Source organism: Mytilus galloprovincialis, chromosome 1, assembly GCF_965363235.1.
Source record: "Mytilus galloprovincialis chromosome 1, xbMytGall1.hap1.1, whole genome shotgun sequence".
Lineage (NCBI taxonomy): Eukaryota > Metazoa > Mollusca > Bivalvia > Mytilida > Mytilidae > Mytilus > Mytilus galloprovincialis.
This window is the reverse complement of record NC_134838.1, coordinates 7,353,572-7,369,035: the sequence shown is the minus strand read 5'-3', so window position 1 is coordinate 7,369,035 and position 15,464 is coordinate 7,353,572. Positions and strand designations below refer to the sequence as shown.

General features: G+C 32.5%; 1 protein-coding gene across 2 annotated transcripts in view; it reads left to right on the top strand.

The window, feature by feature from the left end:
- Positions 1-8,753, top strand: part of LOC143064362 (transcription factor AP-2-epsilon-like) — a 28,982-nt gene extending 20,229 nt beyond the window's left edge. For both annotated transcript variants that reach the window (XM_076237141.1, XM_076237135.1), the window contains exons 3-7: positions 69-126; positions 3,950-4,151; positions 5,354-5,472; positions 6,473-6,620; positions 7,452-8,753. In XM_076237141.1, coding sequence (XP_076093256.1) covers positions 69-126; positions 3,950-4,151; positions 5,354-5,472; positions 6,473-6,620; positions 7,452-7,752 — 828 coding nt within the window. In that variant the 3' untranslated portion in view covers positions 7,753-8,753. The remainder of the gene's footprint in view (positions 1-68; positions 127-3,949; positions 4,152-5,353; positions 5,473-6,472; positions 6,621-7,451) is intronic.
- The last annotated feature ends 6,711 nt before the right edge of the window (positions 8,754-15,464 follow it).

The following is a 15,464-nucleotide window of genomic DNA, read 5'->3' as shown; positions in this document are numbered from 1 at the left end:
TCCCTTTAACATCAATTAATTAGATAATGTTCTTTTATAGAATTAATTTTTGTCCCTTTCTCTTTCAGAACATTATAGAGGATACCAATAATTACATTGCCGATAGTCATGGAGTCATCAGAAAAGGTAAGCAGACGATAGAAAACTATTGAATCTGTAACCCATATATGAGCACACATGCAATCCTCCAGTCAGTGGAGGAAAATCATAATATGTCCATAGACAACGTTAGCAACTATTGAATCTGTAACCCATATATGAGCACACATGCAATCCTCTAGTCAGTGCAGGAAAATGTCATAGTATGTCTCAAGACAATGTAAGCAACTGTTGGAATCCTCTACTGTAAGGTCCGTTGTAGTTTAAATTTCCAAAAAGGTCTTTGCAGTTACAATTTTCCCCAAAAAAGGGTCATTGAAGTTACAGTTTTCCAAAAAGGTCCTTGTAGTTACAACTTTCCCTAAAAAAAAGGGTCATTGAAGTAACAGTTTCCAACACTTTTGTATGACGTGTTGAATTGAGACAAACAAATCAATCAAATCTGTATGAGAAAATTCCCAGATTTTGGATTTTTTTTATTGAAAATAACTTTCACATGAACATGGAAAAAGATCAATCTTTGTCGTGTGATATAATTAAATAGGCATTTCATAATTGGTATGGTTTTGCAATTCAAGATTAACAGTATCTTATAAACAATCGTCAAGAAGCAATCTCTACCTTTCACATCTTGGAATCAAAGTCTTATAATTAGTTGTAACAAAACTTGATTTGTTTTATCATTACCTTGGACTCATTGTTTTGGAACCAAACCACAAGAGAAGACAACTTTCCTGTAACAATTTTACCGTTTATTGTGAGCACCTCCCTTCGCGGGCTGACATCCATTAGAAAAATATTAACTTTAATTTCAACGTAATAAAATTCCAATTTCTGTCGAAAATTTGACGTACTATTAAATCTGTGCAACCTAACAGCATGGTACGGTAAAGGAAACATGAACTTCGGAGGCAGGTGGCCTTGTTATTTAATTGGTGTTAGTATAATAGAGATATCCGGAAAACGATTTCATGGTTTCTGCTCCCGGTTACACATTACTGGTTCTACCCACATGTAAACCAGGTAGACGTGTGAATTACGTTGCTTAATTTGGTACATCGGATAATTAGATACCTGCTTCCTCTATTCTTAAATTTTTAAATGTTTTAACAACAAGTAGTATTAGTTTTTTTTAGTGTAAAAATTGAAAGGATATAGACGAGTAATTTTTGTTTAAGTTTTAAGTTACCGCTGTGATTTGAAAGGGCTTTAAAATGTTAGGAATCATTATTCCAAATAAAATTAGCTTACTTTAAGACATCTAGCTTTCTTATCCGTCATTCAAAAGACTTGTCTCAATACTTATATATTGCTGACTTTATTGTTAGGTTCTTCTTCCTCTTTTTTGACAACTGTAAATCTGTTCGGTTTTTACTTGGTGCTTTTTTTTATCCTTTGTTTTTTGAGGGACAAAAGAAATATATATATATATATAGGGAAATAAAGAAATGGTTACGATTACCACGACACAACTCTTCTCCAAAGATCATGCATAAAAATTTGCAAATAGTTGAGTTCAAATTAAAAACGAAACAATAACATTGCGTTAATTTATCAACTCGATCAAATGAAAATGCGAAAAAAAACTTGAAACTTGTTGTACTATTTGAACTGTAGTAATGATGATGCATCATTTGGATTCCCCAGTAAAAAGATATATAGCCTTTCTTAAGCTAGGCCTTGATTTTGTAATTCACCTACATAGCTACTTATTTTTCTCCAATATTTCTTACTTTTCCAAATTATTCTGGTTTCCGAACTTATTGTCAAGGTTGTATGAGTTACTTTGATTGAAGACTAATATAATACCATCTCCGGATTTTTTTTCCTTTTGAACTTATTGTTTTCTATTTTTCTTTTTTTCTATCCCCTCCTGGTATCTTCTTTCGTTAGCCCCATAATTATATTGCTTGCAGAGAAGATGAGCTACTATATAAAAGAAATTAAAAGCTGATGTTATCTGTATGAAATCAGTTCCAAAATCCATTTACTTCATGTGAAATTGACGACATAAAATTATCCCGATTTACAAGGAAACGGGAAAAATCATTCGGTTCAACTGTTCGTTTATTTAATGACGAAAAACATTGAATTAATAAAATACACCATTTAAAAAAAAAACAGTTTTTGGAATTGATGTGACAAGGAGCATTCACGACCGTCTTGTTCTATCAATGTCAAAACACACTTAACCAATTACACATCAAACGAATGCTGTCTTTTTTAACCTATAAGGTCAATGTGAACTTTTGATTATCTCTTTTCTATGCTAAGACTTTTACTAAGAGATATTCTGCTTAAACGTACACAGCCTATTTAAAACTAAATTTCATTGTCTAGTTGAATAATTCCCATTAGGTACATTCCATACAACAAGTTTGAAAAGCCTAAAAAATAACAAGTTGGATGTTTAAAAACTAGAATGGCAATGATAGAACTGGACAAAAGACTGTCCAAGGTCAATTTCCCGGAGAGTTTTCAACCTAAGCTTAATTTATGAACTGTAAATGTGATCATTTTCAATATTGTTTATATATGCATTCTTTTTTCTCTTATTTGTAATACATTCTCCGATGTACATGTCCAATATCAAACATTTCCTTTTTGCATTTGTCTGGATACAAAACAAAAAGAGAAGAATCTTCTGTAAGCGTTTAGTCACCATAATGTTCGCTGAATTGCAATGAGCCTTATTTGAGAAAAAATCCAAGAACACAATTTTCATCGTAATTAGCAAATCATTTGAGAGGAGAGCCGAATAAGAGATAAATTATATTACTTCACTCAAGCTAAATATCATCAGATCTGCAGATAATGACCCAAAATTGTATTTAAATTGGTCGTCATAGACAGATTTGTGCAATTAAGACGAGCTGAGTAGTTGGACGGGATTCTTCTGCCGTTGTCAGATTTCCAGAACGTTTAAGAATTTCTACAAATTGAATATACAACAAATTGATTTTTCCTTAAGTCCCTTTTTACAACACAACAGCAAATAATTTAGTTAATATGTCAGAATTAGAAGTATTGTCTTTTAACACTGCCGGTCGCGATAGAGGAGGCCTATCTGATATAGTTAGCATTTATTATGTTTGTTTTCGGCTGTGTTCGTTTTGTGTGTGTTCTCGGTTGAATTTGTTCTATGTGTGTTTTTGGTTGTGTTCGTGTTATCTGTGTTTTCGTTGTTTCTATCCATGTAAGGTATTTTCAATTCACATTTCAAATACCATCGCACATACCGGTACTTCAGCCAATGATTAGTGGTAATTGTAAACCAGATTTGGAGTTCGCTTCCAGCGTTCTAATTTGATATTTGAAAACATGTCAAATGGGAGAGGAAATCCTGAAATGTCATATAAATGCAACCTGCCTCTTTTAACCCATAATGAATTCTATAGCCAAGCTCTGTTTTTCTTTCTGTTCAAATTCCCCCTTTTGATCCATCTTTAGTTTCTTACCATTACCTGTTTACTTCATTTATTCATTATTTAATATTTTATCGCCCTAAAAATGTACGGAATGGGAAGGAAGCAACCAACGACCAATTATTCTTTTGTTCTCTTTGCAGTGTTATGTACATGTGTAATTTGTCTTCTCCATTCAATTTTCCATTGAGAGATTTTATTTAAAAGTTAAATTTGAGTAACACGTTGTTCGTGCTATCTCACTACATGGAGTCCACCCAAGCATACATCATTCACTAATCACTATCCATGTTGTTTTGAGCACTTCAGTTTGTTTGAAGGTGCTTGCAGGACAAGATTATCTTTCTTCGGGCTGTTGCATTTAATAGTATTTGATGGCTGGGCTTGTTTTGATTTAATTCTAATTTATTTCAATTTGGTTGCAGGAATTCGACCTAAAACAGAAAATGGTAAAGAATTAATTATATCAGGAATGACCTCCCCAGGAGACATATTCTGTTCAGTGCCAGGGCGACTGTCCTTACTGAGTTCAACTTCAAAGTATAAAGTAACTGTTGCTGAAGTCCAAAGACGATTATCTCCTCCTGAATGTTTAAACGCTTCTCTGTTAGGTGGCGTTCTTCGTCGGTAAGTAAAAACACAAAACTTAGGGACGACATCAAAAGTTCAATGTAGGATAAAAAAAACTTAATTCACATAGTTTTTTCACTGACCCCCACACCCCCCTCTTAACTTAATTTGGGAAATATTGATTTACCAATAGGGATATATGTAAAAATCGGTTTTAGATATACAAAACTTGCAGAATTTTAACCCCACCCCCAAACTATTTTATTTAAGTTTTTTATCCTACATCGATCTTTTGATGTCGTCCCTTATTGAGTATACCTTTACATGTTAATGATTATCCGCTAAAAGCAGAATAGGAACTGTTTTCGTGGAATCAGAATAGTAAATCTTTTGTCTGACCGTTTTACATAATAGATTCATCCAGCTGTACAAGATGTCCGTCCACTTTTATTCATATGTTTAAATTACTATAATTTCGTCCATAAATTTAAATTTATGAAACAAATTCAAATCTTAATATAATCAAAAGACACAATGGACGAACTCTCAGTTTAGAAGTCGACAACAGACTGACATTAACGATTAGTTGTTGGTCTTTCATTATGTCAGCGGGAGCGCTCCATACGTTCACAAATATGATGTTTTGCAGATTGTTGACCTTGTTAAGTTTGAGCTTTATAAAATATTTTGATGTTTAAATTTGTAAAAGATAAAAGAAATATGCATCTCTTTGATGTGAACTTTTCTTAATTAATGTCTCATTAGTATGTACTGTGGTCTGAATTTTTAAACTGCAAAGAAAGTTAGGACCGTCTATAAGACCGTATACAAACAGAGTAGGCCAAGCGTATTTCGATTTTACGCGCTTTCACCTTTTCGTGACCTAAGAAGGTTTAAAGAGGCATTATGATATATCGCGTAAGGTCAGGTAATCTCAGAACGACAAAGCTGTCAAAAGTTGTCCGAAAGAGGATTTTAGATTACAGAGCTCTAGGCTATAAAATATAAGTATTATGAAGTCTAAGTATTATGACTGGTTAAATTGAAAAGTCAGACGTCAAGTACCGATTACTTCAAGTCTTAAAACCCAATTAAGAAATATATATATATATTAAGTGAAACAATATCTCGTAATATCAACGGCCCATTTTCAGAAGCATCATTGTTATTTTTGGCCCAAATATTTTTTGTTGTTTCGATTGGACAATGAGTCTTTCTTAACCCTCTGTATAAAAGGATATATATGCTTTGTCTTGTAGAGCTAAATCTAAAAATGGAGGTAGATCACTTAGAGAAAAGTTAGATAAAATTGGTTTGAGCTTACCGGCCGGAAGACGCAAGGCTGCAAATGTCACGCTTCTGACGTCACTAGTCGAGGGTAAGTAAAGAAAACAGAGATAAGAAATATACATAAAACAGTTTTATTTCCAAAAGATCATTCAACAAAAGAAAAATCACCCAAAATGCATTTACACAGAGAAATAACGACCACAAGCGGTATTCAGACGTCATTTGACAACGATTAAGACAACCAAGGGAAGTTATCATCATTTATAATAACTTAAACAATGAACATACGTTTGTATGTGTACTTGTGGTATCACACTATTTCAAAATATTTCAAAAATTAAAAAAATAATGTAAAAATGACCACATGAAGAAGTAAGAATAATATATACATTGGTAGGATAACACACAACACCTCGATGTGAATAAAAATGTTGGAATACATTAGTGAGACAGCTACCCAACTACACATGGCACAAAAATAGACACAGTTAACTAAAGGTATTTGATGATCCCCAAACGATCATATCGTATGACAAGATATAAATCACTCACACACACTTTCTTTTTTTCTGATAAAAAATGAAAAGTAATTTCAATACGAAAGACACGATTAGACGGATAATAAGATAGATAAACTATGTCACGGTTTCTTGAATATAGCGAGAAGACATTTACTAAATAAGTACCGGAGTGACATATATACTTAAAATAAGTATATAAATATTATTAGTTAACGAATTGACATTCCTAAGAGGTAATGCTTTCCTCGGTGGTGAGACGTGTAAGCTTTTCCTTGTTGTCAACTAGAGTGATAGATGGATGACAATCTATACCTACTCATCAGACCACTCAACCGTGGCCATTACCTTCAAATACATACATGTTTATCATTCATTAGGCGACATGGATGACGATTTAATATAGATTTTACTGTCCCAATTCAATTTAACATTTTAGGATTAATCTGAGCATTTTCCCACATTGTGATGACGCCATTCATGGTTTTTAACTACTTCGATTTGACAACAGTGTATCACTTTAAATATATTACATTAGTATAATTGGTTACCTTTTTTACTTTTTTATAGGAGAGGCAGTAAGGTTAGCAAGAGATTACGGGTACCTGTGTGAGACTGAATTCCCAGGCAGACAGTGTGCCGAATATAACAGTCGACAATATAATACACAAGATCCTTCCGAACTTGTAACGAGAAAAAATATGATTTTAGCTACAAAGTAAGCATAGACTTCTGTTCCTGCTCTAGATCAGCTTTGAAATTAGTATTCATGTCAATTTTCAAGATTCCTGCTTTTATTTTAACATGTAAAACAACATGTTAAATTTAGACTGTGGTAAATTTTGCTGTTTCACTGAGAAATGAATCTGTTTTGTATTGTATTGTATTATATTATTGTATCAAATAATCTGATTGGTCAGAGCTATCTTACTCCTGAACGTTTTTCTGTGTGCTATCAGCAAATTATCTGGTCCTGCACTTTATAGAGCTAGGAAATTAAGATTAGAAGCTAAGGATTTAATTTCAATTTTAAGGTTGGTTTTCAGAAAAATTTCAGAATTTTTTATATATTTTTTTTTATACATGACAAATGCAAGTTTGATATGAAAATCAGGAATGAATGTATGCAACTCGATTTAGATATATTTGAAGCCATTTGCCTATGTATACTTCAGTGTGGAAGTTTGAGTTTCAACCAATGACCTTTTCAAACTGAAGACTTTGAATTTGGCTTTTGCTTCTTCTGAGATACAATTCTTCACTTTTCATTAGTGGTTGAAGCCTACACATGTTTAATGTCGACTGTTTGGTATAAATACTGTACTGTTGGAAAAACAACACAGTGTTTATTCATATGAAATTAAAATGGTATTGTCTTCAGTAAATAGGTCATGTTTGCCACTGGATATGAAACAGTTCAAACATTCATGGTGCTTGTACATGGTTTGTATATTCAATCAATCGAACCTATTGCTAAATTTTGATATTATTCATTGTTGTTAGTATATTTCGTCTTGTTTTAATTAACACATATATTTTTTGTCTGTAGGCAAATTTTGAAAGAATTCATGGATCTTCTGAATCAAGACAGATCTCCTTTAGGAAATACTCGACCACAGACCATTCTAGAACCTGGAATACAAAGACATCTTACACATTTCAGTTTAATAACACATGGTTTTGGTTCTCCCGCCATTGTTGCTTCACTGACTGCTGTTCAGAATTATTTAAATGAAATGTTAAAAGTTATTGACAAAAATTTTACATCACAAAATACCCAAGTTTCATCGGCCAATCAAGTGGATGTGAAATCAAAGTTACAAGAAAAGGACGATAATATCCGAGATTGAAATTTAAATATTTATTTGAAATCATCTATTTACATATCATCTGGTTGAGGTATGATGAAGAGATGTTCCGAATGACTAAAAGTGCTGATAATTCCAAAAGACAAATGTGCTTAGTTTGTTTCCAGTGTAAGGTAACCAGACTTTGCTAATTCCAAGGAAATCCAGAGAACTGCGAGAACATTTATATTAACTTTTATCATAGCTGAAAATAAATTCAGCGTGACGATATTGTTTAAGCCATCACCCGTGTTTGTTCATTGTGTTTGTTGTTTATATAAATGAATTCAAACGGTTGTGGCATTACCAGAAATCAAAGCAACAGTGCCTGATATTTCTTATTTTCTTGCCATTCTTTTCTCTTTATTTCTTGTATGGATGCGAGTGACTGATAGTAAACAAAATCATTGTGGCATTCCATTGTCTCATATTTTACACGGGTCAAATTAGTCATTCTTTTAAAGCCTTACTTATTAATCAAAAGAGTTCAAATATGTTATGTAGTCTCTTTCTAGTCGAACTAAAATCAAAATATTTGGAGAAATGTTATATTATTTGTTTTTTTTATATTTTGTGAGAGCATATATAAGCAAATTTAATGTGTTCATTGGATGTACATTCCTAACTTATGTGATGTCCAGTGAAGGAGTTATTGTACATGTTATAAATATGAAAAATTAATATGTTTATGTATTATGATATTGTATGAACATGTGGTTCATATATTAAAAAAAGAAACAATTATTACAATGTTGATATATATTTATCAGGAGCCCATAAGAGATAAATGGAAATAAGTTTCATGTCATTGGTGTAATGTATGACTCAACCCAACACGACAATCGTGCAACCTCTTTATTGAAAGGGTACAGGATACATGAACAATTGCATTTAATGGTCTGTCATAAGGAAGAAAAATTAGTGTATGTTGTCCAAAATATTACTTAAGTAATAAGTCTCTATTAAAGATGAATCATTAATAAATTACACGTGAAAAATTAAAATTCTTGATATAATCTGGTTACTCAAAACATGCCGAATTTGCAAAGTTTAAAATTCCTTTCTACGTGTAATATCACTGAGAGATAGTGCACACGTAACTGGTGACCCCTTTAACTATTACATCACACAATAAAATTGAAAGTTTCAAGACTGTCATTTTCGTGCATTTTAGCGACCTGACTACTTTAGACTCGGGTGCATCTGGTACAATATAGAAATCTGAAATGTCCGATCATAATTATTTTTAGTTAAAGAAATTTTTAGATCTTTTTTTGGTAAATTCAATACTGCTATGTCCTGCTTGCGGTTGATTCAAAACCATCCAGTCACTTAACAGCAGATAACAACTTCTGATTGTTCTAAAAATAGTATTGACAAATCTTATTTGATGTCTGCAAAAACACTACATACTTTATTATTAGTCCGTCTATGAAGACGATGTAGAACGTTATGACCGTTTCAGTTCAAAATCGATTATCTTTATAACGAATAAATAGACATGGAGGTCCCTTTTCTGTATTCCATTGTTTTAAACTACTAGTACTATGGAGCTTTTCAGCTAGATCTTTAAAAATAAATATTCTACCTGACAGATCGATGGAACTCAAACCTACGAAAAAGTCTTTTCTTGTCGATTTATAAAATGAGAATGGAAATGGGGAATGGGTCAAAAAGACAACCCGACAAAAGAGCATTTCTTGTTATATATGTTGTAAGTACGTGTTGGAAATGTAGATAAACTCATCATAGATACCAGGACTAAATTTTGTATATACGCCAGACGCGCGTTTCGTCTACAAAAGACTCATCAGTGACGCTCGAAGCCAAAAAGGTTAAAAAGGCCAATTAAAGTACGAAGTTGAAGAGCATTGAGGACCAAAATTCCTAAAAGTTTTGCCAAATCAAGCTAAGGTTATCTATGCCTGAGGTAGAAAAGCCTTAGTATTTCAAAAATTCTAAATTTTGTAAACAGTTAATTTATAAATAGGTGGTGTACCAAACAGCTTGACTGGTTGCTTTGTCTGCATGTCGTAGAGAAGGATACTGTTAATACTTGTCAGGCAGTACCATTATTAGATTTTTTTATGAACTAATTATGGTAAGCTTTACAACGAAAGTTCTCCATCGGACCAGCTTGTTTGATACAAGACAACAATTAAATGTATAAAACTATGATGACTGGGTAGGATTGCGAATGAGACAACTGCTTCGGTCAACAGTGTTAAACCTTCATCGATGGAATTATATCATGCCTTTTTACCTTCGTGACAACACCCCATGTACTGCTTCCAATGCCCTACACAATTCTGCTATCTAGACTATAACAGAATAGCTTTCGTTAGTTTAGTATGTCTTTCTTTGTTTATTTATATAAGGTTTGAACACATCATGTACGGTGTATGGAATGTACATGGTATATCTTGAATATCAGCTATGTTTGTATGACTTAAGGATGATTATATTTGCTATGCAACCTCACCAATACCATTTTATGACAGCTATGGCTCCATTTGTACATTTGAGGTTTTGTGTGCATCGTTGTTATCATCATGAGATTTGACATAGTACTGCTACAGACCGACGCCACATCTTTTGCATTGTATAATTGCCCCATTTAAAGTCCCAATGTAAATGCCCCAAGCTTATCTAGTTATATTGTGTTGTATGTATTGATTGTGCTGATGTAAGTCTATTTTGGGATAATTTTGTATTTGACGTATTGTCTCGTGAATATTCCATATATTTATTACACTTAATCCATCCTGATGTTAAAAAAGAAGATAAATAAAAAAAACATAGAATTTATTTCAAATGAAGATTTGTTCCAGGATCCACTTTTACAGGAAACATTGCATTTTGTAAAGCAAGTATGGTGCATGTCCTGGTTTGAAAGAATGTTAGATTTGCATATTTTAAAGACGTACTAAAACTTTTACACTGAGAACGTACATACGTCATGTATTGGAAAACAGTTCCAAACAAACTTTGCCAAAGAATGAAGGTACAGAATATCAAGTCGTCGAATAAAAATCTATGGCTTTGTGTAACTGTATTAAATACAAAAGCACTGAACATACCTGTCATAAAAACAATTTGAATAGGGAAATGGTGTATGATTGCCAAAGACAAATGTATCAACTAGGGACCAACAGACAAGGATAAATATAACAGTGGGTTTCAACAATCGTCAAAGTTCAAACCGCTTAGTAAGCTTTTCAAAATTCTCCATCGGACCATATTGTATGATGCAAGACTAACACCACAATTAAATGCATAAAATTTGTAAAATGGGGTATGCCTGCCAATGAGACAACTGTTTAGCCCAACAATCTTTGAAATTGCGAAAAAACAACATGCACTGCATCCAACAACATATACCACTCAGCTAATTATGGTATAATAATACAGCTTTAGTTAGTCAAGTATTGTAATAAACCGACGATTTATATAAGGTTGTAGCACACCATGTACTGTGGCTGGCATGTACATGATATGCCTTGCAGATCAGTGGTGTTTATATGACTTTAGGATGATTATACTACCCATGCAACCACAACATTGCCGTTTCATTATATAGCTCTATAGGTGTATTTAGGGTTTTGTGTGCATCCTCGTTATCATGAGCATAGATACACTACAGCATATGATATATCACTGCTATAAACCGATACCACATCTTTTGCAGTGTATGATTGCCCCATTAAAGTCCAATGTAAATGCCCCAAGCTTATCTAGTGATATTGTGGTGTATGTATTGATTTTGCTGATGTTAGTCTATTTATATAACTATGGGTTTCAACGATCACCAAAATCTATACTAATGGTTGTTTTGACAAACTGTGAAACAATTCAAAAGAGGAAACCAACGGCCTGTTTTATGATAAAGCAATAAATAATAAACAAATATTTCATAAAGCACATAAGACAACCCCGGGAAAACATGCTCCTGACTTGGTGTCGGTACATACATGTGGCAATGGTTAACATGTTTATGACAGCTTAACCTTCTAACCTGTGATAATGGTTTAGCAGCACCACATTAGGAAAATCAGTCAAATCGACATAAAACATTGATGTATCAATAGTAAAACGTTCCAGGTTATAAAAGAATATTCCGCAAAAGTGATAAATGGCATTATATAAAGGGCGCTTTAAAGGAAATGTGCCAAATAAAAAGTAGTTGAAATGATAGCAGAAGATTAACAGCTTAAACACTAGTTGTTATCTTATAGTTCGTTTCTGTGTGTGTTGCATCCTCGATTGTTTTTGTTGCACTTCAGTGTTCTGTTATTTCACTGTTTTCCTCTTATGGTAGACGTGTTTCCCTCGGTTTTAGTTTGTAACCCGGATTTGAATTCCCTCAATCGATTTAAGACTTTTGAACAGCGGTATACTACTGTTGCCTTTACATACCGAACGTGTTCGGTCTAAAAAAGCAACCGATTACTACTATCACAGTGAAAACAACAATAAACATCGTACAAAGTCAAAGTATTTAACTAAAAACGAAAATGTTATTTTCTGATGTATTCACAATCATTAATAAGAATATTGAAAAAAAATAATGTTAAACAGTTTCCTATTGTCTGACAAGAGTATAGACTTTCACAGAAGCATTTTTGATATAAATAATAAATGCAGACATATTTACAAGATATCAAGATCTTAAACATTTATTAGTTATCTTTTCCAGCATTAGTGTTTTTGTACTATTGATGTTAAAACAAATTAAACTTCACTAAAAGAGAAAGGAGCAAATGTTCTTAGTATGCATTTCATGATATGCAGACTGCACTTTCATCAACTTTGCATTATTGACTCCATGAGTGAAATAAATACATGTACAAGGTAAAGTGATTATGCTGTCGTAAACTGTATGTTAATTACAGATGAATACATATACATATATATCATAAGACTATTTTAACCTCAAAACATATTTATATGCCCTCCCAAGTCAAAAACATCGTCAGCTGTTGTTGTAAGAATCATCTTCAGTTTTTGGTATTTATAGAAATCGTTGTTGGTTGCAGATCTTCGAGAAGTTTCTGTCTAAGTTAGTCCCAACTTTCTACGGTTAAGAGCGTGATCTATATTGTATAACCACGTTTCTATTGTTGAAAACTGTATTGAGGTTATCCTCTAGATGTATTTTTCTGTAATTTTGTTATCGTTATTTACTGTCTCATTGGCATATACCATCATCTCTAACTATTCGTGTAAATTAACATTGAATGTATCTGTTATACTTATTGATAAATAAACTGATTATACATATTAAGATAAAAAAAAAATGTACGTTCGTCTACAAAAGACTGACAAGTGACGCTTGAATAAAACTAATGAAAAAGGCGAAATAAAGTATGAAGTAATATAAGTTATAGAACATTGAATACCTAAAATTCCGAATAGTTTGAACTACGGGACAAAATTTTAATTTCGATCTTATTTGAAATTAGTTCTATCAAAACTTCAGATAGTTCAACCCTGTGTTACACCATTCCCCACAAGAAATTAAAAAAAACGTTTAAAATAAATAATCCATAATGATATACATTTATTGATTTTGGATATCATACGGCGTATTTTGTTAATAATGAAGAAAAATGTAAAACATGCTACACAGAGTAACAAGAGACAGTTATTTCATGACAACATATAATTGTGATTTGAGGTAGAGTTTTGCAACAAATTGTTGGTATTCCCATTGGAACGAACTGTGCACCTCTCCTTGTCGACATCTTTTTATTTTCATATTAGTCACCCCTTTAGACACTTGTTAAAAACAAAGGGATCAAGGAAACCAGATAACTTATATCCATTCAGATATATTGATGATGTTCTTTTCATTAACAATCCAAACTTTTCTGATTGGGTTCCATTAATATACCCTTCAGAACTAGAAATTAAAGAGAAAGAAAAATCCCTCCCTGCCTGCGCCTTATTTTTAAACTTATACATTGAATTCAACATACGCTGTATCTCGGTACCAGAATCTATGACAAAAGTGACGATTTTGATTTTGAAATTATCAATTCCTCCCACCGTAGTAGCAATAAACCAGCTTCACCTGCATATGAAGTATACATTTCCAAACTAATTCGGTATTCAAAGTTTTGCAGCTGCTACTTAACCTTTTACAACGTCACCAGTATCTCACCAGAAAGTTGACGTACCAGGGTTATGTCAAAGAACGTCTCGTCCTTTAAAAAAAAATCATCGGAAGATACAAGGAACTTGGTGATAAATATTCCTTATATAAAAAAAATACATAATGGTCTTGAAATATAAATTCTACGTACTGACGTTGTTTGTCATTTTACATGTTTTGGGTTTCTTTTATCTGTGTTAGTAAATTACTACCTTTTACTGTTTAGTCCATATTTTGGTAAAAAGTGACATGACATAAACTCCAAGGAAAATACAAATCGAATGGTCATTTATCGAATAGCAAAATCAAAAGCTCAAACATATCAAACGAATGGGAAATAACTGTCGTATTCCTGACTTGGTACATGCATTTCCCTTTGGTGTAGCTCGGTTCTTCGCTATAAAACTAGGATTTATCCACCACTTTTTTACATAGGAAAATGCATGTACAAAGTCAGGAATATGCCAATTGTTGTCCAATCGTTTGTTGTGCTTAAGCTTTTAATTTTGCCATTTGATTAAGGACTTTTTGTTTTGAATTTTCCTTGGAGTTCGGTATTTTTGTAATGCCAATTACAGCAAAAGTAGTTTATTTTTGGAGTAAAACATGATTAGTATTTCAAACAAATCGTTATAAAAGCCTTTATAAACAGGTTTTTGATGTTTACTAGTATAACTGACGCTCTACCACAAACTCATTTTAAGCTGCACTAGATGTGCATACAGTATCCTACGACAAGACGTGTTTTGACACATGTCTCAGAAAACATTTTAATGATATTTTCATGTTTTTACTAGTGTTACTTTTCTCATGCAAAGTATGCCTTACATGAATTTGGGTATTATTTTTTTGTTATATGGCCTTTATTTTTTCTACATATTTTGGTGGTAAATTTAGAAAAGCACTTCGAACGCACAAACACTATCAAGTACTATTTAAAAAAAAGGATGTATTATGATTGATTGTTAGTTGCTTAACGTTAGTAATGGGATACCTCAGAAATAGATTACTTTAGCTGTATTTGGCAAAACTTTTAGGAATTTTGGTCCTCAATGCTCTTCAACTTGGTCTTCGTACTTTATTTGGCCTTTTTTTGGGGGGAGGGGGGGGGGTTGAGCGCCACTGTTGAGTCTATATTAGACGAAACGCGCGTCTGGCGCAAATACAAATTTTAATCCTGGTTTCTATGATGAGTTTATATAAAAATGCATATACTTTACCAAAAATAGAACAAACGATTGGACGTTAACTGCAATGTTAAATTTTACGGTTTAGGCAAACCAATTCTGTTGTAAAATTTCTCGATTGATGAAACAATAATGTTGTTAAATTATCTCGACAGATGAAACAAATGAATTAAACAGTAATGAAAAGTAGAGAAGAGTTCGAGAAGTACAGGTAATTTAAACAATACTTTATGAAACATATGGTACAATATGATTTATAACTTTTATGGAAAAATGATTAATCTATCACATTAATAAAAATAGTCACTAAAATTTCTGTATTAACTATTAAAAAGAATGATATAAACAATTCTGAACTACTTTTCATTTTTGAA